Source organism: Amblyomma mixtum, chromosome 3, assembly GCF_055824585.1.
Source record: "Amblyomma mixtum isolate Tamu chromosome 3, ASM5582458v1, whole genome shotgun sequence".
Classification (NCBI taxonomy): domain Eukaryota; kingdom Metazoa; phylum Arthropoda; class Arachnida; order Ixodida; family Ixodidae; genus Amblyomma; species Amblyomma mixtum.
This window is the reverse complement of record NC_143014.1, coordinates 156,265,593-156,288,010: the sequence shown is the minus strand read 5'-3', so window position 1 is coordinate 156,288,010 and position 22,418 is coordinate 156,265,593. Positions and strand designations below refer to the sequence as shown.

Below are 22,418 nucleotides of genomic sequence, written 5' to 3'. Positions count from 1 at the left end.
CTGGAACCTATAGAGAACCAATTACATGTTTGAAACTTCAATCTCTTATCTTTCTGACTGGGAACTAACAAACGTTTTGTGCAATAACAAGCATTTGTTTAACAGTAGCTTGGATTGGGCTAGTTGGTAACAGTTAGTATTAGAAAACATAGTGCAAGAAGGACACGGACAACACAGAACTGGACGGGAGAGGCGCCTGTCCTGTCCAGCTCTGTGTTGTCCGTGTCCTTCTTGCACTATGCTTTCGAAGCATTTGTTTATGAACAAGGCCAAACATCATGCAATAAACATACTGGTACACACTTTCATAACAGCAATTTCCCAAATAACAGCAGATAATATTGTCCTTCAAAATGCCTCATGGACATTACTGTTGCAACAACGTCACTTCAAGCGGCAGACAAAGATTTTTCATTCCATTATACGGAAGATTTATCGACAGTGAGGACATCAAAGAACCCTGGCCTGTCAGCCTCAGGTGGGATTTTGACAGCCTAGTGCCAAACAAACTGACGATAATGGTGCTTTAAACTAAGCAAAGTATGGCTCGGGTATCACAAACGGAGGAGGCACCATGCCATTCCCCAGAGCTTCACACTGCTCTTAAGGCATGCACAATACTGTCAAACATCGGTGGAGAATAGTGGGCAAAAAACATCTCATGTCCTCTGACCATCGGTGTTTGACTGGAGGTCCCGTGCCAGCTCCATGGGCAGCACCGAGTGCAGCAGCAGTGACACCACCCGCAGGTCCAGCTCGCAAAGCGTCAAGAACACCCGCAGCATCCACACGCGCAACGAGGCTCGGGGCTCCTGCAAGAGCCCACCTGTGAGTGGCCCCATTTGGATGCAGCGCTTACGCCCTGCTGCCCAAGCAAATGCAGCCTTAGCCCACAAGGCTTCAGACTGATTTGATATCTAATACCCACTTCTCCCCTAAAAAAAAAAAATGTGCAATTTTTTACGCTACGTGTGAGTGACAGAACACTTCACAGCTTGCCTATGTTGCTAAATCCATTCATCTTTAACTCCACTAGGTAGCATGACATGGCAAAGAAAAACCTTTGTTGCATGGTTGTGAGTGACAGAACACTTCACAGCTTGCCTATGTTGCTAAATCCATTCATCTTTAACTCCACTAGGTAGCATGACATGGCAAAGAAAAACCTTTGTTGCATGGTTGTAGGGTTCCTGCAGTGAGAAGAATGGGTGTTGAACTTGAACAGCAAGTTGATATCGAATTATGAATGAATAAAGGCAGGAAAGAAAGACACAGTACACTTTTTACAAGAGGCTTATGATAAAGCTTTAGTCAGAACTGAAGAAAGGCCTGAAAAGGTGGTACTATGATAATACTAGGGTCCTTTCAGAAGCAAAAAAAAAAATGAGGCTAAGGAATCTTCTACTGCAGGCATTCAGAGGAAAAAACTGCTGCCAATAAGTGGCCCAACAACAGAGTGGGTCACTTTGACAAGGAAAGAAATGACTATCAGTAGCTTAGTTCAATTATAAGCTTTTCATATGTTTCATATGTATAAGCTTTTCATGTTCAGCTAAGCAAGGTCATCCACAATCACTGCAAAGTCAATACCAGCGAGTCAAGCCAGTTGTGACGTGCCCTCAGGGGTACGGAAGTGTGCGCAGTAAACAAGCTCCTGATCCTGCTGCTCTTATGTGCCAATCACCTGCTTCAGAGATGCAACAGAATTGAGTGTAATTTGCAGACAGGGCCTAGCATGTCAACATACCTCTCGCAGGCGAGTTCTCTCAACCCACCCACCCAACTGCCTGCCCTACCCTACCCATTAGTGTTCACTACCCAATAACTCATTTCCCACCTAAGGCAATCTCAACCCTACTGTATAAAGTTCATGTAAATGCCACTATGGGCAAGATAGGGCTGGTAATAAGCACTGAGCATTAACGAGAAGTCTGTTAAATTTTGATCACAGATCACGGAAAGAAGGTCTGGATTTTCAATAGTACCAATTACATTTACATGCAAAAATCAAACTAAAAGCCAACTAGGTTCATGAAACATAGACTGTACCGTTGGGCTAGCTAAAATGAAACAGAGAACCTAAACAGATTTTAAAATTCCTAATTAGGCAGCTAAATTTTCACCCAAGTTATTTTCTTTATTTATAAACAATCAGATTCACCAAAACCAAGTGAATAGTAGTTCCCTTCCATGAGTTAAGACAGAGGCCTGGACAAGTTGTTACAGCTTAAAATAAGAAATACACATGTAACTCACAGGACGAGAAGTGCTGTGTGTTGTATACTTCTCATTTAGTCCACTGCACTGTCATTTCTTACTTAAGATCACTTACATGCCGTTTTTGTCCTTGGCAGGGCACTGAATACCCCTTTTCGTTTCTAAGCATTCAAATGAATTTCTTAGAGCCATACAGAGGGCTTTTTTTTTTTCAAGAGTCTAAATGTTTTAGCAGTAGCTCCCGATCAGACAGCCAATTTGATTTGTCAACATGAAAAACTTTTATTTAAGCCAACTAATTGTTATTTAAGAGAGTGCTTTTAACAAGCAACGGCTTGTTAGTGCAACGTTTACGTTGGCAGAGCTGCTTCAGTGGAAGCTGACATGGTGGGTGTGCAGTGTTGTGCGCCATTTTGGAACTACGAAGGTCATCCCTCGTTAGAGTGAATCAGAGGGAATCAGAGTGCACTGATTGGCAAGAAAAAAGGCAGGTGAAACTGAGAAGGTGAAATTAGTTTTGTCAGTTTGAAAACTGTACAAATGCAGTGCAAAGACTACAAAATAATCCAGTACAATTTACTGCATAGTAACTACTAATTGTCACATTCTGCCCAGCAACAATAAACATAATGCATTCAAGCATGATGTCCCCATCTTTTCAAAGCATGCATTAAATAACCATTTTAAAAAACCTCATAGAAGATATATACTAGTAACTTTTCCTTAAACTATTACCCTACTTTGTATCTCACTGTTAGACGAAAGTAAAAGGCAAGAATGCAACTGGATATGCTGCTGCCTATTGCAAATACTAACCAATAAATTTTTTTTATAATGCGTATGGTATGCTCTGGTGTGGTGTGGTGTGGTGTGGTGTGGTGTGGTGTGGTACAGTATGGCATGGCATCGTATGGTTTAGTATGGTACAACACAGTATGGCACGGCATGGCACGGCGCGGCGTGTGGTGCGTGTGCGGTGCGTGTGTGTGTGGAGTATTCTTAAAAGCTAATCTGCTGTAAAAATTGCTAACGCCAAGACCTGCCTGTTGCACAGCTGCCTGTTGCCTCAATGGTGCATGCCAAATGATCCAAAACCAAGCTAGCTCCTAAATTTAGAAGTTTCTATCACATTTTTAGGATATTTTGTATTATCATCTCGCCACTATATTATAAATCATATACCAATTGGAAATGTATGCCAGTTGACTTTTAAACGCAACTATCATGGTCCAGTGGGACTTAGAAGTATATGCTACAATAAAAGCTCGTTAATTCTATTTGCAAGGAACTGGAAAAAATGTTGAAATTATTGAATTACCCCAAATAAACTGAAAAGAACCGTATATATCACAGTAAATTTATTTGGTAAAACACTAGGCAATGGTTGCCGGCTTTCACGGGGAGAACTGTGTGACAATGACTATCTTTCACATATCCACAAATGCCTTACTGCGTGCACACTGGCGGAAACATTGAAGCAGAACTGCTGCAAAATGGTAACAGCCTCCCTGGCATCCTTTAGGGTACAACACGGGCGTGGTGGCACTTTCTCACAAGCATCTGCGTCGCATGATAGGAGGCTTCCCCACACAAAGAACGAATGGCATGTGACGAGCGTGTAGTTTGGGCACAATAGAAAAACCACATAGATGGAAGAGATGGAAATGCACAGCGGCACCAATCAGCATTTGAAACTGCATGCAGTTGAGCTTGGTTGGCTGACTGATGAGTGGCGGATAGCCGCTGTTATCATGGCTGGTGCAAAGCTCAGAAAAGCAAAACTGAAGCTAGGGGGTTTCATTCATAGAGACGGGGCCGTACGTTTTTCATCACACCTGCAGTTGCGTGCACATCAGAGGTGTGTGGGTGACTCTACAGCATGCTATTAAGCTTTGAGTAGGGCTATTTTGATGACTGCTTGCCATGCTGGCCATTCCTGGACGCGGCCTCCCTTCAGAAACCTGCACGAATTAATCAGTGCAAGACTCCTAGCATCCGAATTAGCGAGTGTTTGACGCCATAGGCTTACAAAGGCGTAGGCCGCGACCATGCTGGCAGTTCAAATTATTCAGATTTTCAAATTAACGAGCTTTTAGTGTAGTAACTAAACTTCCACATACTCTTTTCAAGGCTAGAAATTTAGATTAAAACACACTTACCATTTGATAGTAGAGGGCTAAAGTTGAGACACAGTCATATTCATCAGCTTGTACAACTGAACGGGACACTCGAGGATCAGCATCAACCTGCGTTTAAAGAAAAAGCATAAACACCAAAACAACACCTTGCCACTGCCTCTAAGCAGGCACATAGCCAGGAATCATTTTTGGGAGGGGTCCAAGGTGCCTTCACATATCGAGCAGATGGGCGGGAGGGGGGAGGGGGAGAACGGGGCGGTACATGCCCAACAAGAGCGACCCTGAATATGTGCCTGCCCCAAAGTACTTTCCAATGTATTATAAAAGATAGAAAAATGAAGCTTGAGGAAAATCATTTGCTGTTATTTTGCCAAACCTACCAGGATGGTGTAGAGTTCTTCCAGAAGACCCAAGATGAGCCCTTCATCCTCATGAATTGGCCAGCTACGTTGCTGGTCATCATTTTTGCAGTTCCATAGCCTCCGGAAAATCAACTGTAGTCGGTCGCCATCCTGACTGGCCACCAGAGGCTTCTCGCACTCCTGCAAGACCATTACAACAGGATTAGTTTCACGCATGCTCCGAGAGAAAAGAACAAAAAAAAAGGGCTTTGATAAGAGTCAAAACACACCTATGCCTAGAGTCCCTGCAAAAAGCCAGGGTACATGTCCCTTAACTGTCATACTCAACCACATGCAAAGAAAGGATGCGAGAAAACAGGTCAAGATTTTCTTTTCATATTTTTAGTACTACAGGCTTATTGACTTCAGCAGTTGCATGAGCAGCTGCAGGAGCAAGTGCAGAGACCTCAGCTTTGAGCACGCTGTCCAAAAGGCCCTCCCAAGGGCAGGCAGAGTTTGGCAAGGACGTAGAAAGGCAACGGAGCACAGCTAATACGGCAACTCTTGACAGGCTGTGGCTCAGCTGTGTCTGGCTCCGAACCTGCAAGCCGACCAACACAAAGGCATACAGGTCATCCTACCATTAGAAACGAATGTACATGATTAAGTGCTACAAAGTGGTACAGACACAATAGCATTAAATAGGAAAGTTTCATTACCCTTCATAACCTTTCATCTCTTAAGCAAGTGCTTACGAGTTACAAGACCTTATGGTTACAGCCAAAAACAGAAGTAAACAGGATGATGTGTAATTTTAAGTCAGTTTTCTGCTATATCTATTAATACATACAGTCAGACAAAAAAGACGGAATAGGTTGACCTAGTTTCCATTGTCAAAATACATTGAAAATGCCTATATTGGAAGTGTAAGCAGAGGATTGTGCATTTAAAGGAATCAATCGTGAAATGTGCATTTAAAGGAATCAATCGTGAAATTCCATAAATTCTGTTAAGCCAGTACAAAAAAAATATTTATTAGAATAATACCTATGCAATAAAACAGACGACAACAGATGGTTCTTCCGAATGCACTAACATGCAAGCAATAAAACTGCCTCAGAAATGTGACCTGAGAGTATTAAATACTTTCAGTACAGTTCAATACACATAAACCATAATAATACCAAGAGGGGAATTTTTCAGTTTGGCATGAGAATCTGAAACTTGGGCTTTGTGTTATAAATGTGCATTTCTCAGCGATTTGAGAGCAGAATTTGCAGTGCAGTGGCTGGTAGGAAGGTGTCTACTTTTGGCACAGGCAGCCAAGAATTTTTTTTTTTTCTTGAGGACAGCCAAACTGACAACCGTTAGTAAGTACAAAGTGTAGCTGATATAAACGATATTGTGAAGTAGGTGTTTATGGTTCCTTTAGCCACAGACGAAACCTTTTCTTTCTTTAATATCGACAAATAACCTCCTCAATTATACTCTGAATTGTACAATACAAAGGTTTCTACAGTATATTACATTAAAGGGCATGCAAAAGACCTCAATATTGGAAAAGGACTAACACATATACAGAAATGTAATAAAACTGTAGCTGAAAGAAACCCTGGGCCTAATAACACACCGTGAACACTAACAACTGGCTTGAACCAGTTCTAAAAACTCACAACATCATATGTACCACATCAGGCAGAACTCGGAAAAAGTCACGTGAATGCAGAAAAATAAAAAGTGGGTAGTTTCAGGGCAAGCGCCAATGGAAATAGAAAAAAAGTTGTGTTTCAGATAAGTACAAGACATACAAAGTATGTGGTTATAGCAATTACCTTCCACACTGCAGCTTGTGACATATCCGAGACTAGACAACCTAGCAATGACCAATGCAGAATCCCGTCTCACTCACACCGCCGCTCTGCGCATGCACATCACTCCTCCTCCAGTTCCATTGGTTGAACCAAACCACCAGCTCCTACTGTACATGCGCAGCTCAGGTTAGCGACAGGTGCAAGTGACAGATGGCGGTAGCTGTTAAAGGACTATATAGACACCTAATTTTATTGTGTGTTTTCTTTTTTCAAATGATGCCTTAGGCATTAGCATACATGGATTACCGCACGGTATTCATTTATGATCATTAATTAATTTAAAAGATAATTTCTTCTCAAGTGCTATTTCGGCTTCGGTTTCAGCAACTGAATGATGGCTGTGATGTGTAGTTGATGTTTAGGTCACGTGATGCACTAGAAAAACGCTAATATAATCGCGGATACGTAGTTTTAATTCACTGCAACACTTAGGACAGCCTCTTTCAAGACTTGGAATGACAAAAAACGACCTATCAGCAATTATACAGCTGATTTTTCATTCCTCACGTGACCTAAACGTCAACTACACATCACAGCCATCGTTTGAGAGTTGAAACCGAAACAGCGTCAAGAAAAAATTCAATTATGAAGTATTTAGCGGTCGCAGATGAATACCACAATGTGCTCAATGTATACCAATGTCTAACGCATCGTTTGAAAGAAGAAAACAAGCAAGCAAAAAATTGGTGTCTATAGTCCTTCAAGCACACACTTGTCACCTTGCAGGCGCAGTACAATCCTTGTGGAATCGGATCGCACCTGTGTGTACCACATGCATTTGTTTTCAACCAGTTTCTGCCCACTCCCCAAAAAGTGCCACATCTTGTGAATAAGGCAAATTGCAGGTTAACTTGCATTTTGTATAATCCCTACATGCTACAACAGTGGGAGCCTGTATAGCAGCTACTTAATAGGAACATTTCCCACTGCACTTTTACAGCACAGTTGGACAGTTGATAAGCACATGAAATAAGTTAAACTAGTGGTTCATGAGGTCCTCAAGACAGTTTTACAGTCCTGGAGGGTTTTGACTTCAAATGATGCCCTCTAATTTTTGGGAAACATAAAAAAGAACGACGTGCACAAACTAAATACCTGTTCAGGGCGTGGCACATTTCAGAAGATCGCAAAAGTTCGCAGGTTAAGAAACAACGTCTAATTACAGTTTCACCCCTTATTAATGCTAGGTTCAAGCAAATAATTGCAGGAACTCTACTCTCTTCATTTATCTTAATAAATGTGTTCAAGATCACTAAGCAACTAAAAAGGGCCTGGGTAAGGAAAAACACAAAGAATTCTTCCTCATCTGAATAATTAAAGCAATTTTTTATTCCAAATCACAGGCTAAGCAGATGCTCAGGAGAGACGCTGTACAAAAAATTGAAGCTTTCTGCCAAAACTCTGTTTTAATATACCGAAGTTTTGGATTCCTTGGCTATTCAGAAATGTGTAAGGAAAATGTACAAAGTATCTAGTTGAACAAATATTAAGAATATGCATTTATTAACAAGCCAGCGCCATCTGAGCCCCGAAGAAATGTGCCACAAGAATAAGCATGCACACCTGACAGCTCCGAAGTGGCAAAAAAATCGAAGCTCCAAGCTGTTGTCCGAAAACAGCAAAAAATCTAAGGTGGCGTAACAAATTTTCCCTGTGGCTTTTCAGCAATGCACACGTACCAGAAATTAAAGGGGCCCTTCTGAAACAACCTCCCCACTTCACATTGTAACAGTACAGCCCAAGGTAATAATTTCCACTTTATACAAAAGACAAGATTTCATGAAGTTTTCTGAAGAAGTATTTTACGGGTAAAGTGACTGTGGACTCAGATTTTTTACAATTCTAGCATTCTTTACCCAAAAACTGAAATATTACGGAAAATGCAAGCAGGAATGTGGTAGTGTTGCTTCCAAAATTTTTTCTAAAAAAAAATTGTAAGAGTTAAAATACATGACAAAGGCTTTGCATTTACATAGCCAAACCATTAAAAGAGAATGCATATGTATATAAATTTCCCACTCTCATTTCCAAACTATAGTTTTCCTAAGTGAGCACACTTACCTGATGATTCAGGAACTGTAACTGCTCTAAACATTAATCTACAGCAATATTCACCACAAGGGCTTCTGTTCTACTGACAAAAGCTATCTGTCCAAATTTAATTTAAACACGCAAGTTGCTCAAAGGTTGACAGCCTAAGGCTAGGACCCTTCTTATACCCCTGTCACACTAGCAAATTTAATGTCATTCGAACCTAATGGCATTCGATGCATCGAATGTCATTCGGTCTCTGTCGGTGCTACACGCAAAAAAATAATGTCATTCGAAAATGATGGCATCGGCGATCAGTGAAAAAAAAATAGTCCAACTGAACGACATCAGCGCGCATAAAATATGTTTGAAATTGTTGTGCAGTGTTTCAAAAGCGGCTGAGAACATTTGTGTGGCGTATTATAAGCTTAAAATATTATTTGCGGCCATTCTGCACCACTTTAGCCATCAAAAGCCAAGCCAAGTACAAAGTCAACCACAAATCCGATAAATGTAAACAAACAAAATGGCTGACATGGCGGTGCACGGACACGCGCGGAGCTTGGAAACGACTTCCAAAAGGTGAACTGCTCAGTTACGTCTTTTAAGTACCTTTGAGCTTAACGAACATGGCACGCCAACCAACAAGAATCACGCATCCCAAAATGACCGACGGTCGCGGGAAAGGCGCTGCTTCACGCTCGGCCGCTGCGGTAGACAGCTGAGACCGAGAGTAACAGCTATCCACGACAGCCTCTAGTGTGAACAGATTCACACAAACAATAACTTTTTTTTAGCAGAACTAAATAAATGCACTTTCTAAGTTTGGCAGTGTGCACATTATTTTTTTCGCGTCGCTTGTTCCTGTTGCGCATCTGGTGTCCAGAGTACGCATTCGGTTCGAGATCGAATGCGAATGAGTTCCCCTAACTCATTCGATGGCGAATGTCATTCGAACCTAATGACATTACATGTTCCCGTGTAGCAGTCGATTAATGACATTAGGTGCTAATGTCATTCGATTCGAATGACATTAAATTTGCTAGTGTGACAGGGGTATTAGTTGTTTGCAATATCAGCTCTAAACTGTAGTTCAGAAATAAACGGCACAGACTAGCATTAAATTTCTATTACATGCACTTCATTATTCTGCTAGCTGCATCTAGCTAAGGCAACATAAGATTCTCTGATTGGCATCAGTAACGAATGCAACATCACAGGGGCCAGATTGGAACACCCCCAAATATAAATAAAAGCAGACATAATAACCTGTTCAATTAGTTCTGCAGCAAGTGTCGGCAGGTGGGCATCATCTACAGCAGCAGTCAAGGAAGCAGACCGCTTGCTAGCCTGGGCAGGTGAGCTTGGCTCCAAGGAGCAAAGGTCAGCACCAGCGAGATTCTCCGAGATCCAGTCAGAGTTGATGCGTGAGTATTCTTCCTGTAGAAAGTCACTGGGCGACTGGTGGCCCAAGGCGGTCTCTCGAGGTGTGTCCCGCAGAGGACCTATGGACAAGAGAAAGGCCGGCACTACTTCAAAAAATGTCATTTAGACATCCTATGAGTTATGGCTTCCAAATGCGGAAAGACCTAGTACTGTATTCACTCGCGTAATGAACGCACTCGCATAATAAACACACCCCCAACTTTGATTCCCTGCAGCACCGTGAACGGCTGCGCTGTAGCTTTCTCATTTCTAGTGCCTTCCTATTTCTTTTACGTAAAAAAAGAAAAGGGAGATTTAAGCCTAAAATTCAAGATGGAGGCAAATTATGACATTTTGCAAATATAAAAATATATATTTTTAGCTTTTTAAGGTTCCACTATATTAACAAGAATCATAACTTTTATAGTATTTGTGCCAGTAGTACAAGTATTTGTGAGCACTTATTTTTTATGCACTAAAGCTGCTCAATGATCCTAAGATAGGCACATTTCTACCATCCCCCCACCGGAGGCCAAGTGCTACAAAACGCCTCATTATCCAACCTTAAGATGTGAAAAATACATGATGCATGTCAGGGATACCTGCAGGACTGTGCACAAAAGAAGACACAGACTTGGGTGACATATGCCCTAGCCCTGATAATTGCAATTTTCATTTATTTTAGAAATGCTGCCAAATATTTGAAAGTGCTGGCTTGGTATATTTTCTAAATTCCCTTCACAAACCCAGAATGTGCCACTAAGTCCAAATTTTTTTTTTTTTACACTGGGTTCACAACTTTAGTGCACATCGTTTTCAGACAAAACTGAAGCCAAAGGTTCAGAAATATATCAGTACACTCCAATGCACTATCTTTTGCATTATTTTATTTTCTCACACGTGTTTACATTTTTTTTTTCTAACCACCTGGCCTTTAGCTAAGTAGTTTTGCAGTTTTATTTGTTTTTTGTTTTTTCCCAGCTCCCCTTCAAAATGTCATGGCATCAGAGGGTACGAAAAATAAATAAATATATAAATAAAGATAAACAAACAAACAAATGAATAAATGAATAAAATAAATAAATACACAACACGCAAGTAAGCTCTCATGAATAACGGTACAATGTGCTTAGTCCTTAAACTTTCATGCTCAGTCCTACAGGTATCACGGCATTTATTTGCTCAGATCCACACCTAGCTAAATTTAGAACCTTTTAAATAACTCCTTTGTTTTCTCCACACATCCAGCCAGGTGGGTACTTGAATTCCAAAAAAATTTCTACATTCACCATCACATTCCAATCCAACTCCACTTGACATACTAGAGATCCTGTAACACCAACTGAGCATATCAGTGATGGGAATGGCCAAAACCATTTTGTAGCAGGCCTTGTAGCAGGAAAATATTCGCTTTGTAGCAAGCGTCACTTGTTTTGTAGCAAGAGCCGGCATTTCCGAAAAAAAAAGCTTAGAAGACAAATTTATAGTTTATTTGTAACAGCATACATCAATGCAATGCAATACAGAAACACACAAAGTGTATATTGACTAGCACTGGTAATCATTACCATGGTAATTGTACCGCAAGACAAAGAAACATTGTCTTCACCAGCAACAAAGAACTGAGACCGAAGTACTCAAAATATTAAAATAAATTATGAGTGTAAACAGGAGCAGCCACTGAACTAAACCTGCTTTCGAGAAAAAAAGGAACTGACCATCTTGGATTGCAGTAAGCATGTATGACAACCCTTCGCACAAGAATCAAGAGAAATGAAAGGGAATTAGGCATGTGCTTTAAAAATACTGATATCAGATGGACAGGCCTATGTTCCTTTCTTTGAGCCCTTATTAAAGGCAGCCAGATGAGAGACACTATCATTCATTTTTTCCCTAGCTTGGCTCAATATTGCCTGGCCACTCGCAATGTCACTGAAGTTCTTCAGCTTCATGCCCCGCTCAATCAGCAATTCAGCATTTCTGAACATGTGCTGCGCTTCATCTACCTTCTGTTTCGCTTGTGCTTTAGACAAGCTGGCACTTGCTAGCACTGGATCCGCACCTGCACGTGGCCTTTTCGACTTCTCTTGTTCGCAGGCAATGCGCTCTGCATACCGTTTCGATGCGCCTCGAACGGCCCTAATGACATTTGGACAAATTGAAAGCTGGCATGGGTCACTGTTGTACCTTCTGGCAAATGACATAATCTGGCGAATACCATTCACGCTTGCCAGACAAAGGTTCGACCTCTCATTCAAAACCCTTGTATTCTGGCTGAAGCCTCGCTCAACATCAGCGTTCCCATGCGGAAGCGAAAGAAGGGCCTTGACAAGCTTAGTCAAAAGCGGATATTTTCTCTCACCTTGAGCGCCCTTGATGATAAATATATTATGCCAGTATTTGTCAAGTGGCCCATCAGTGCCCACATTCAGCGCTTCAGAGCTTAAGAGTGTCACCTCATCAAGGAGAGATGAAACTTGGCTAGGTTGTATCACTTGAGGCGCACATTTTGCAAGATATCTGAACGATTCTGCTGAAGACTCCTGGGAGTGGGTGTTTGGGTGCAAGCACCTGAGGTGCTGAAGTGTCAAATTCTGAAGAGGAAGCCTTGTCAGAAGGTACTTTGAGCACGCTATGTAAAATGACCTAGCTCCTAGTCGAAATTCAGCTTTCTCTGAAGCAGACCAAGATTTCATAGCTTCCTCAGTATCTGCCCCAACTACTATGCTTTCCTTCCAATTCTGCGAACTTTCGACATCAATGGAAGCGAGCTCATGTCCCTGTTTCAACATGAACACCTGAGGCCTCAGAAATCTGCCCAAAATTTTCTTCAACATCATCACCATTTCATCATAAAGAACATGCAGCAAAGGTTCACTCTTTTGAAACAGCGTCAGAAATCCCACAACTAGGTCACCTGCATTCTTCACAAACAGAGCCTTTGCGTAGAAACTTTTGTCATTCAGGTTTCTGTTTAGTCTCGCCCTCATGCTACCTGCAGCACGCACTGGTTTCTGGGAGTCTAGGATGCTCTTTAGGGCAGAAAACTGCTCGACTAGTCTTTCCACGGCTGGTACAAGAGACAACCAGCGACAGTTGACATGACGCAAAAACACAGTTTCAGGCAATCCAAGAGCCTCTTGTTTTTCTTGGAGCTGGGCACTTTGCACCGAAGATGTCTTGAAAAAGTAATACACGTCACTGACTACAGTTTCAACTTCACTACCAAATGAATCAAGAGCACATGAAAACGCGTTGTGCACCTTGTGCAGCGAGCACTCTCCGATTTCCATTAAGGGGCCGTTTTCCTGGGTCAATTTTTTCTTTAAACACTTCATTACATTTGGACCATCACTGAAAAATGAAAAAAACCCTGCTCGAGGAATATTTTCAGTGGCTTCATTTACACATTTCAAAAGGATATCAGCCGTTGCCCTCCCCAAACGAAACGACTGCAGGTGCTCGACCACTACTCCTTTTTCAGCACCAGAAAAGTAGCGCACGAGAACATCAAACTGCTGGCACCGCTGTTCTGGCAGTGGTGTTTCATCTACACTGATACTGTAAAACACACCAGGACGATTCAGTTCCTCATGCACAAGTCCCTTGAAATAAGGCCCAAGCCCATCTGACACAACGTAAGACACTTTTTTCCTACTACAGGAGAAGTCTTTAGCCACCTTTGAGTCGGGAAACATCAAGCGATGAAGGGGTGTAGCCGTATCCGCCCATGAGTATGGGAGACCTTTTATCGTCAATGCCAAAACAAAAAGTGCTTCGCTAGCTGTGACACGGTCTGCATGGGTCATCGTGCCTGTCGATGAAAAATCCAACGATGCTTGAACAGCAGCTGGCCTCTTCAGCCTCCCGTCAGGGCCCCGAAGCTTGCTGGTCAGCTCCAAGTGCTTTTTACTCTGTGAATGCCGTTTCACTGCTGTGACACCATGCTGTGAGCAGTTGATTGTCTGGTTACAAATAATGCAATAAGCATTTTCTTCCCTTTTTCCTGGTCTGCACCACACCTCGAAGCAATCTCCATTGCAGTCGACATCTTTCAATATGCCAGAGTTAAATTTGCTGTTGCGTCCTGCAAACGATAAATAATAATGTTAGTTTGATGAAATAAAAAGCTGTTATGCAAGCAATATGATCCTGTAAATTAGAGAATAATTGTAGAGTGCTTAAACATATTCTAAAAAAAAAAAATAAAGACCCAGGAAACACTACGGTTCTTTTCCCACAACAGTCATGGTTAACAATTATACACTTCATTCAAACGTGGCAGTACAAGTTATAGAAACACGTTCCTCGATACAGAACTGAATATTAAAAATTAACTTTAACAAAATTTCAATGGAGGCAAAATTCCAGAGGGCCGTGCGATGTCAGTGCACGTTAAAGATACCTAGGTGGTCGAAATTTCCAGAGCCCTTCACTGCAGCGTCCTTAGGTTGTAGCTGTTGCACTAATAGCTGCAAAAGTAGCTTTTTCAGGGCTTTCAGAGCACCTGAGCTGCACATACCGGCAATCTTTCCTGCACTAATTTGATGAATAAACGTTAATTTGGATAAACGTTAATTTGAACACGTAAAAACAAAAGAGCAGTTTGTTATAAATCCAGAATAAGCAAAGTGCCAAAAATTTGCAGCTCACTAATTGCAAAGTATTGAAGGCTTCTGTCTAGATGTTTGGCAGAGCAAGCTTCATTCTAAAAACCGGACACGTGTAATTATAAAAGCAGTACCACTTTCGCCGACAAAGAGCGCACCTGCTTTGAGCGCGCGATCGCGCTATCATGCAGTCCTCGACCGCCGAGGAAGGGTGGAGGCTTTCTCCCACGTATCCCTTACCCGCCCGTTAATTGCTGCCCTGAAAAACGACCTTGTTTCCCCTTACTTTTTGAAAGCTTCCGCCGTAAATTCGCGAAGCCTGCCAAGCTTCGACAACAGACAGGGCCGTCAGCGCAGCGCCAAAATCGTACGAACGTAGCGGGCGCGCCAGAAGACGCTTGTTGCTTCATCGTATAGCCGGAAGGCTGCAAAATACCGCGTTCCGTGGAACTTTCTTTCATTTTCGCCTCGGAAGTTTTTTTAATTACGGCAGCAACACGAGCACGAAGGCCAGAAGGCCCACCAACTCCGTGAGAAATGTACGGCGTCATATACGTCCGCGGTATACACTTTATTTCAGAAGCCGCTACATAAAACTCCTTAGCATGAGTTCAGTGCTCATATCCATATAACACTTTCAGCTCAAGCTGCAAAGGCACCGCTTTAAAATCAGCCAAGTGATGTCAGGAAAACGCATTCCGTAGGCTCCGCAGCCGGACAATCCGAAACTACCAAGCGACCTCGCATGCCGAGTGAATAAAGGAGCGCGTGAATGGCCCGGTCGCCGGCGAGTTTTATGCATTTCGTGCCGCAAGATTGTTATGGGCAGCCCGGACGTCACTGTAGCTTTATTTCAACCACGGAATTCGTAGAACTGCGGATGGCAATATGAAATTACTGAGCGACGTTACACGGCTGCCCAGCACGCCACGTGCTCCAGGGCTTTCGAAGCTGATACTAGCGTAAGACGAACGCCACAAAACTACAAGTACTCTTTCATAAAAAGTAAACAAACCGGGAATTAACAGCACCCTCTCTTGCAGGCTCAAACTACCGCGGTTCTGCAACGTGCATCCACCGCCATTCGCTCAATTTGCTACTGTTAAGTCATGTTCAGTTTCTAAATTTGAACCCCGCCACACTGACTCATCAGCTCTTATGTCCAGAAAGACTCATTTGAATAAACTAAAAGGCGCAAAAAACGAGAAAAAGCTTACCTTTCAGTTTCGAGAGCGCCATCGTGACGCCGCCACGACGCCGCTGAAACCGCTGAAACCACGCAGTCGAGGCGAACGAGCGGCGGGAAAGTGCAAGAGCGCGCACCGACGCGCCAAGGCCTAGCCACGGCCCAGGGTTGCCAGGTCTTAATCTCAAAAAATAGCCAAGAAAATGATAAAAGTAGCCAAAAAGTAGCCAATCTACGGCCACGGTCTAAAAAGTAGCCAGAATTGGCGCCAAGACACCAAGAAAACGTCACCAGAGGCAGGAAATTTACAGTTTAAAGACAGTGGGCAACCTATGGGGCAACAATGCTTGTAAATAACTTGGAAGCATGAGAGGTATTTATGACGTGACTTGAAAAGTGACCAGAATAAATCATTTTCTCTTCGGCAGAGCAAATACTTTGTGTTCTTTTGACGCAGTCATAGTTATTTATGCATGAGCATTAGAGGGGACATGTCGCGATTTCGTGATGGGTAAACAAAGTGAAGCCCTACGTGAAGCCCTTGTGAGTCCTACGTGAAGGCGTACGTGGAACTCTAGGAGTGAAGCACTGCCTACCAGATTATGAGTACTCTCCCCACCATGGCTTGTGGAAGTTAAATTACTGGTTGGTTGAGACTGGTTGCTTGGGAAGAGCAACCTGGGCACAAGCCCCACCAATGGCAGCACCTGCCATCGCAGGGCAGTAGCGTATTGCTTAACCACTGCACCACGGCGCCAGGAGTGGTAGGACTCTCAGCGATCAGTAAATGTAGAGAATGACCAATTCCACATATCTGGACATTAGCCCATTAATGATATCTCGTCATGCCCTTAAGACGGAGCTCAAGTCTGATTAAGACACCGATCTTTGTCTGAAGCCTGCTTGACGTGTAAAACCGAGCCTCGAACCGAAACCGAAGTGAAAACCGAAGTGCCTGCACAACTAATTCGCATTTGTCCTAACCCCGCTAAATTGTTCCCCATTTATCGACAACAAGGCAGGTACAACAGGATAATGTTGTTCATAAATAGCACTTCAAAAGTAGCCAAAAAGTAGCCAAGTAGCCAAGCTCAAATTTTTGTCGCCAAGACCTCTCAAAAGTAGCCAATTTGGCGCAAAGTAGCCAAACCTGGCAACCCTGCCACGGCCCACTCCACCAACTACTCGCCTCCGGTGCCGGCCCACCGGAAACGCTCGGAGCTCGGACGCGGTGGAAAGCGTGACGCGTTCACGACACCCTCACTCAGTCACACTCTCCCATCAGAGACGAAGTAGACGGAGCACCATGCGGAGCACTCTAGACGAAGACTGAGAACTGGATCGTATTGGATTTTACCGGCTACTCTCAGACTTCAATGGCGGACAACAGTCGCAAGCATAGTTCCCTCACAGGGCAGTACCTGACGTTGGCGACGGCTCGTTTTGGCGCAGCTTTGGCGCAATTTTGCAAAAAGGCCCCTTTTTGGAGCAGCATGTAGCAGCTTTATCGAAATGGCGCAGATTGGCGCAATTGGCGCAGCATTCCCATCACTGGCATATGCATATTGCTCACTGTTTTGTGTAGAATAGATATGGCAAGGCCATTAGAGTCAGTCTTACTTTGATATTTAAATTAGCCCAAGAAACTAAAACTGCAGCAGTGATGTGTCATTGAAGATACAAAACAGCAAGGAGCACTTAACATCACACATCTGCAAAATGCACACTCTGCATGCTGCCATATTTCTTGGTGCACTGTTGTATGTGGCTGCAGGCACAGAACAAGTGGTAGTGCGAATGCTTTGCTTGCGTTAGCAACAGTCCAAAGAACACGTGTTTTCATTTTTTTGTGTAATCATGCAAAGGTCTATATATCGTTAACATTCTCAAAAATTGTTCTTGATGCAAGCAGTACTGTGTTTTACTTGCCTCCTCAAGTCCACATGAATACATACATATGGTGAAAGGCAGTGAATGTCTTATTTACAAGTTGCAGCAGGGAATACTGCACATTTACTGAAAGTTCAATGTTGGGGACCCTAGAGCCTGGAGGGAAATTGCAAGGAAGTTTTCAGATGCAGCTGTGCATGGTAAATCTGACAACAATATTGGAAGGCTCAGGTCGCACACCAAATCCAGTCTTTCATTGATTCATTCCTTCATTCTTTATCACCCATTATCATGGATGGAGGAAGACGAGGTAAAAGCTGCATGCAATTAGTTTGATCAAGTAATAACTCTTGTTTGGGCGAGTTGGTTCATCTCTGAACAGGTACTTACTAACGCGAAGAAGACGGGACACAACAAAGAAACACACACGACATGTACCTGTCGTGTGTGTTCCTTTGTTGTGTCCCGTCTTCTTCGTGCAAGTAAGTACCCGTTCAAGCAGCTTCAGCAGCCCTTGACCCCCGTACAAGACACAGACGTGGAAAGCATGCACACATTTTCTGGAGCACTTTCACAGGATGACACATCATAATGGCTACAATACAATTAAAGCAAAAATGTATATAATGTAAAGATCAAAACGACGTGACTGCTTAAAAAAAAAAAGAAGAAAAATAATAATAACGCAGCTTAAAATGTATAACAATAGGCGGAACATATGGATTAGGAGTAACATTTCATGAGCAATTTGAATTCTGATGGAGTTAGGTTGAGAATTTCTCTGACTCTATTGAGAAAACTATTCAGAAATTTGGGTAGGCGACACCGAAGCATTTGATTACCATAATTAATTTGGGACCTGGGACCTTTCCACATATCTGTATGATGAGTTAGTCGTACTGGTGCTGACTGTTCCAAGTTTGCTATTTCAGTGGACGTCATGCACTGTTTCGCGAACTGAAATAAAATTGTTGTAATAGCCCTTGGTTATATATTTTTTGAATTTAAAAAAGATTACATTTTTCAAAGAGAGGTTTAGTGTGCTCTATATAGGGTAGGCTTTCAATAATTAGCAAGACTTGTTTTGCAACAATAGAGGTTTGTGAATATTGGATTCCATTGTTGAGCCCCATAACAAATGGCAATACTGTACGTGAGAGGCAAATAATGCATTATAAATTAAAAGCTTTACTAACACAGGAAAAGTGTATCTATTCCTGCTCACAGGCCTACAGTGCGCCTAATTTTTTTGAGCGACAAAATTAACTTGATCGTCCCACAAAACACTGTTGTAAAAGTAAACATAAAAACTATGTCTTTTCCAAAAGGAGAGTAAAAGCAACACTTATCAAAGCTCAAAGGTAACATCTTTGCCGTTTAAAGTAAAAGGAAATTGTCATGCAGGTTTCAGTGGCAACTGTAATGCCATTAGTGTGAATACAGGTGAAAAAAAAAAGCAAAAAAAACTACATGTACAGGTGGATCAGCAATCCATATATCCCCTTCAGTTTAAAAGCATTCAAAAAGCGTTAACTTCATGTCTTTCTAACCTTCAAGTGCAATTGCTATTTTTCCAGCCAAATACTGGCACAGTCTATGACATTTCCATTACCACTAGCATCACCAAAGTACACCACACTTTCAAGCCTACAAGATGATCCCACTGAGCAAGTTGTTGAAGGTCTATTTCTTAAAAACAGAGCATTCATAACTAGGACAAGATTAAACACAAAATATGCTCACATATGTGTAACCTACATGGCAGTGATAAAAGCAGCCTCACAGCTTCAGCTGCCATCAGTTTAAGATAGAATTTTAAAAATATATTTTTATTCTTGCCAGTTCTTGCAAGTTTTCTCCACATAGGTTCTTTCTCAAGATATCAGCTATGCAGCCTCTACAAGAAAGAATCATACAGGGGACCCTATGACACAAATCTGTGCCTCATGGTACAACAAATGTAAAAACCGTGCCAAGACTGCAATGTATCCTGCAAAGTGCACCTCCTGACTGATGAGTTATCTTGAGGCTGGAGTAAGTAAGTGGTTACAGGTACTCAGCCAGTAACGAACATAAATACTCAACCAGGAAGCTATAATTTGAGGTGCTTCTTTTCTCTAACCAGCTGCGCTTACTTATGGTGGGTTGTCAAGTAGAAGCATGGGTGTAAACAGCATGTGAAGGGAATAAAAAGTTTCAGTACACAACTGTTACAAAGCACAAAAGGTGAGCTCTTAAAGGGACAGTGAGGAGAGCTCTATTAATATTTTTTTTTATAGAAAAATCCTATAGTTCAGCATTTTATGGCTTTGTTGTCACTTGGCCGGCAGCGAAAGATGCATTTATTTCTAAGAAATTTGGATTCGAAGTTGAAAAAGTTTTCCCGCCACTCTGATTCAAACTTGGGACTCTCTTATGACGACACAGGACTAAGTGACGTGAAACATGACGTGCACATGACGTGACGCAGACTCCATGATTTCTGACGGCCAGCAGAGCGGCCTAGCAGCAGCCGAAACGAAAGCTACCGCCGGCCGCACGTTGAAGGCATCTACCGGCTATTGTGGCCGTCGCTACCGTCACTTCGCTTACATTTGCACCGGCGTTTTGCCAGCGTTACGATGGATCCCGTTCTTGAAGTCGTCAAAGAAGTTCTCGCAAATAGACACCTTTAGCATACCATGTACATTGTTACCGTAAGCGGAATACCGGGAGCCCACCTACCGCCGGTGAGCAGGCGCTGATTGGTCCCGATGCTGCAGGCGCGCGCGCATAGCTGCCAGGTACGTGGTGCCATCTGGCGACGTCAAGAAAATTTGCGCATGCATTGGCTGCGCCTCAGTGATTCGTGGCTTCTCGTGTCCCAGTGTTACTAGAACCATTGGTTCTAGCAACACTGTTTTGTCCTATGACGTCATCACACTTGTACTTGCGAGTTTGGCCTGTGGCGGCGATACCTGTATTTTGGTTCTTGCTCTTTTCTACGTTACAAGACCTTTGTTGTCAGTATGAGTGCCGTTTTTGTAATCAGGAGCTGGTATTCTGTCGATACAAGCCAACTTCAATTTCTCCTCAGTGTCCCTTTAAAGCTTCTGAATGACATGTCATTCGTCATAATCTGCATTAAATCTCAACTGCACAAAGAACCCAAGCTGGAAAGCTCAACTGCCTTTTCATTATAACGGTGTCATGCATATGGCCTACATTACAATGCCTGTCTGTCTGTGGGTGCAAGGCATGGTGCTTTCACATCACAACATAAGTCACAACGACACACCTTGAACTTTCCTGTGAGGTTCAAGCCAAAGCAAAAAACTAACCTTCACATGTGCTTCGTAAGCTCTCTTTGAGATGATGGAGTCGTCTGGAAAAGAGCAACAATTTTTAAAGTAAGCAAAAGCACCCTTTTGATTTTCACTAACCACAAGCTGCTGCACTGCAAGCTGCGCAGGCTGCTCACAATGCAGCAAGCAATCGGCGTTATTTGTTTTGGCCTCGGAAGTTGTAATGCCGCCTGTTTCCAACACCAACTGACACAACCTTCGATGTATGAATATTCTTTACTCATCAATGAAATATATTCCCTACAGAAATTTCCCGTTGCTTTTGTCAGCCAGCAAGGTTACAATTATGAGCTTGGCGCCCCAACAGGCAGGCAGCGGTTTCACTGTTTATCAGTAAAACAAGCGTTCACCTCAACGCCACATACAGCTATAATGCATAAAACTCCTGACGCGAAAAGTTTACACGCTTAAGATCAAAGGGCAGAATCAACAAAGAAACAAAAGAGACAAGATATGAGGAAGATGAGTGAAGAGGGGACTTACAAAAGAGCGTTACTGTACCTAAGGGCTTTCCTCTGCAAGCTCATGAAACTGGTGTTTCCTTCATCTAGGCTGGAAGTGCTGTTTTGAAGCGCTTCCAGTGCCTTTTCCACAAGCTCCAGAAACTCCTCTCGTTCGCTCTGCACAGCGAACGGGGCAAAAGTTGCAGAAACATGGGTGATCATCAAACCGATAACCACAAGCAACGAACAGACATAATGAACTCTCTTTTCCTATGGGGCGACTTCTGAATTTAACTGGGACTACTCCTAGAGCTCTAAATAACATTCACATGATGCAAGACCAAAGCGAAAAACAATTCAGTGTGCTTCAAATGAAGACCTGCAGTGACAAACACTGTGTCAGTTCGCAAAAAGAAGCCGCCAAACGAAAAAAAAAAAACTAAAAAAAAGTAAGGCTCGCCTCTTCCCGGAGGATGTAGGTGACCGGGACGAATCCGGCAATTCCTTTCTCGCTTACAGCGTAATACCAGTTTGGATCCTTGCATAGCTGCTCAATAACTATAAATTTTTCATCCTGTTTGAAGCTCAACAGCCTCTTGTCTTTGCTGTCAAAATCGTACAAAGATTTTGCTTGATAGGCAGACGCCATTGCATTTGTTGTGACAGTGTTGAGCACCGCGCCGGTGATGGCCCGCCCACTTTAGACCAAGGATTGTGGGACTTCGATGTAGTGAAGTTATTAAAACAAAAATAAATCTTTTTATGTTTGTCTATTCAGTTTTTAACAATTGTGATAAAAAATTGCAGAAATGTTTTTTTTTTTACTACATTACTTCAGTTTCGGATTTGGTTCAGACGCGCGCGAATCTACCAAGTGAAGCTAAAGCAGCGAAAGTGAACTTTACATACCGCACTTTACAAA

At 42.6% G+C, this 22,418-nt stretch overlaps 1 protein-coding gene and 1 long non-coding RNA gene across 4 annotated transcripts in view; both read right to left on the bottom strand.

Moving 5' to 3' along the window:
• The window catches only part of LOC149352458 (NCK-interacting protein with SH3 domain), a 35,411-nt gene extending 13,247 nt beyond the window's left edge, over nt 1–22,164 (bottom strand). Inside the window, exons 1-8 of one of the 3 annotated variants that reach the window (XM_089581621.1) lie at nt 21,957–22,164; nt 21,537–21,673; nt 21,030–21,073; nt 9,868–10,103; nt 5,163–5,297; nt 4,736–4,897; nt 4,377–4,463; nt 674–812 (exon numbers count right to left, since the gene is read on the bottom strand). In XM_089581621.1, coding sequence (XP_089437747.1) covers nt 674–812; nt 4,377–4,463; nt 4,736–4,897; nt 5,163–5,297; nt 9,868–10,103; nt 21,030–21,073; nt 21,537–21,673; nt 21,957–22,145 — 1,129 coding nt within the window. In that variant the 5' untranslated portion in view covers nt 22,146–22,164. The remainder of the gene's footprint in view (nt 1–673; nt 813–4,376; nt 4,464–4,735; nt 4,898–5,162; nt 5,298–9,867; nt 10,104–21,029; nt 21,074–21,536; nt 21,674–21,956) is intronic. The other 2 variants (XM_089581622.1, XM_089581623.1) reach the window with 2 other exon arrangements.
• Nucleotides 11,498–17,381, bottom strand: LOC149352459 (uncharacterized). The gene is made up of 2 exons (XR_016290796.1): nt 15,851–17,381; nt 11,498–14,110 (listed from the first exon to the last, which is right to left on the bottom strand). It is a non-coding gene; the product is annotated as an uncharacterized LOC149352459 (long non-coding RNA).
• Nucleotides 22,165–22,418: the final 254 nt, after the last annotated feature.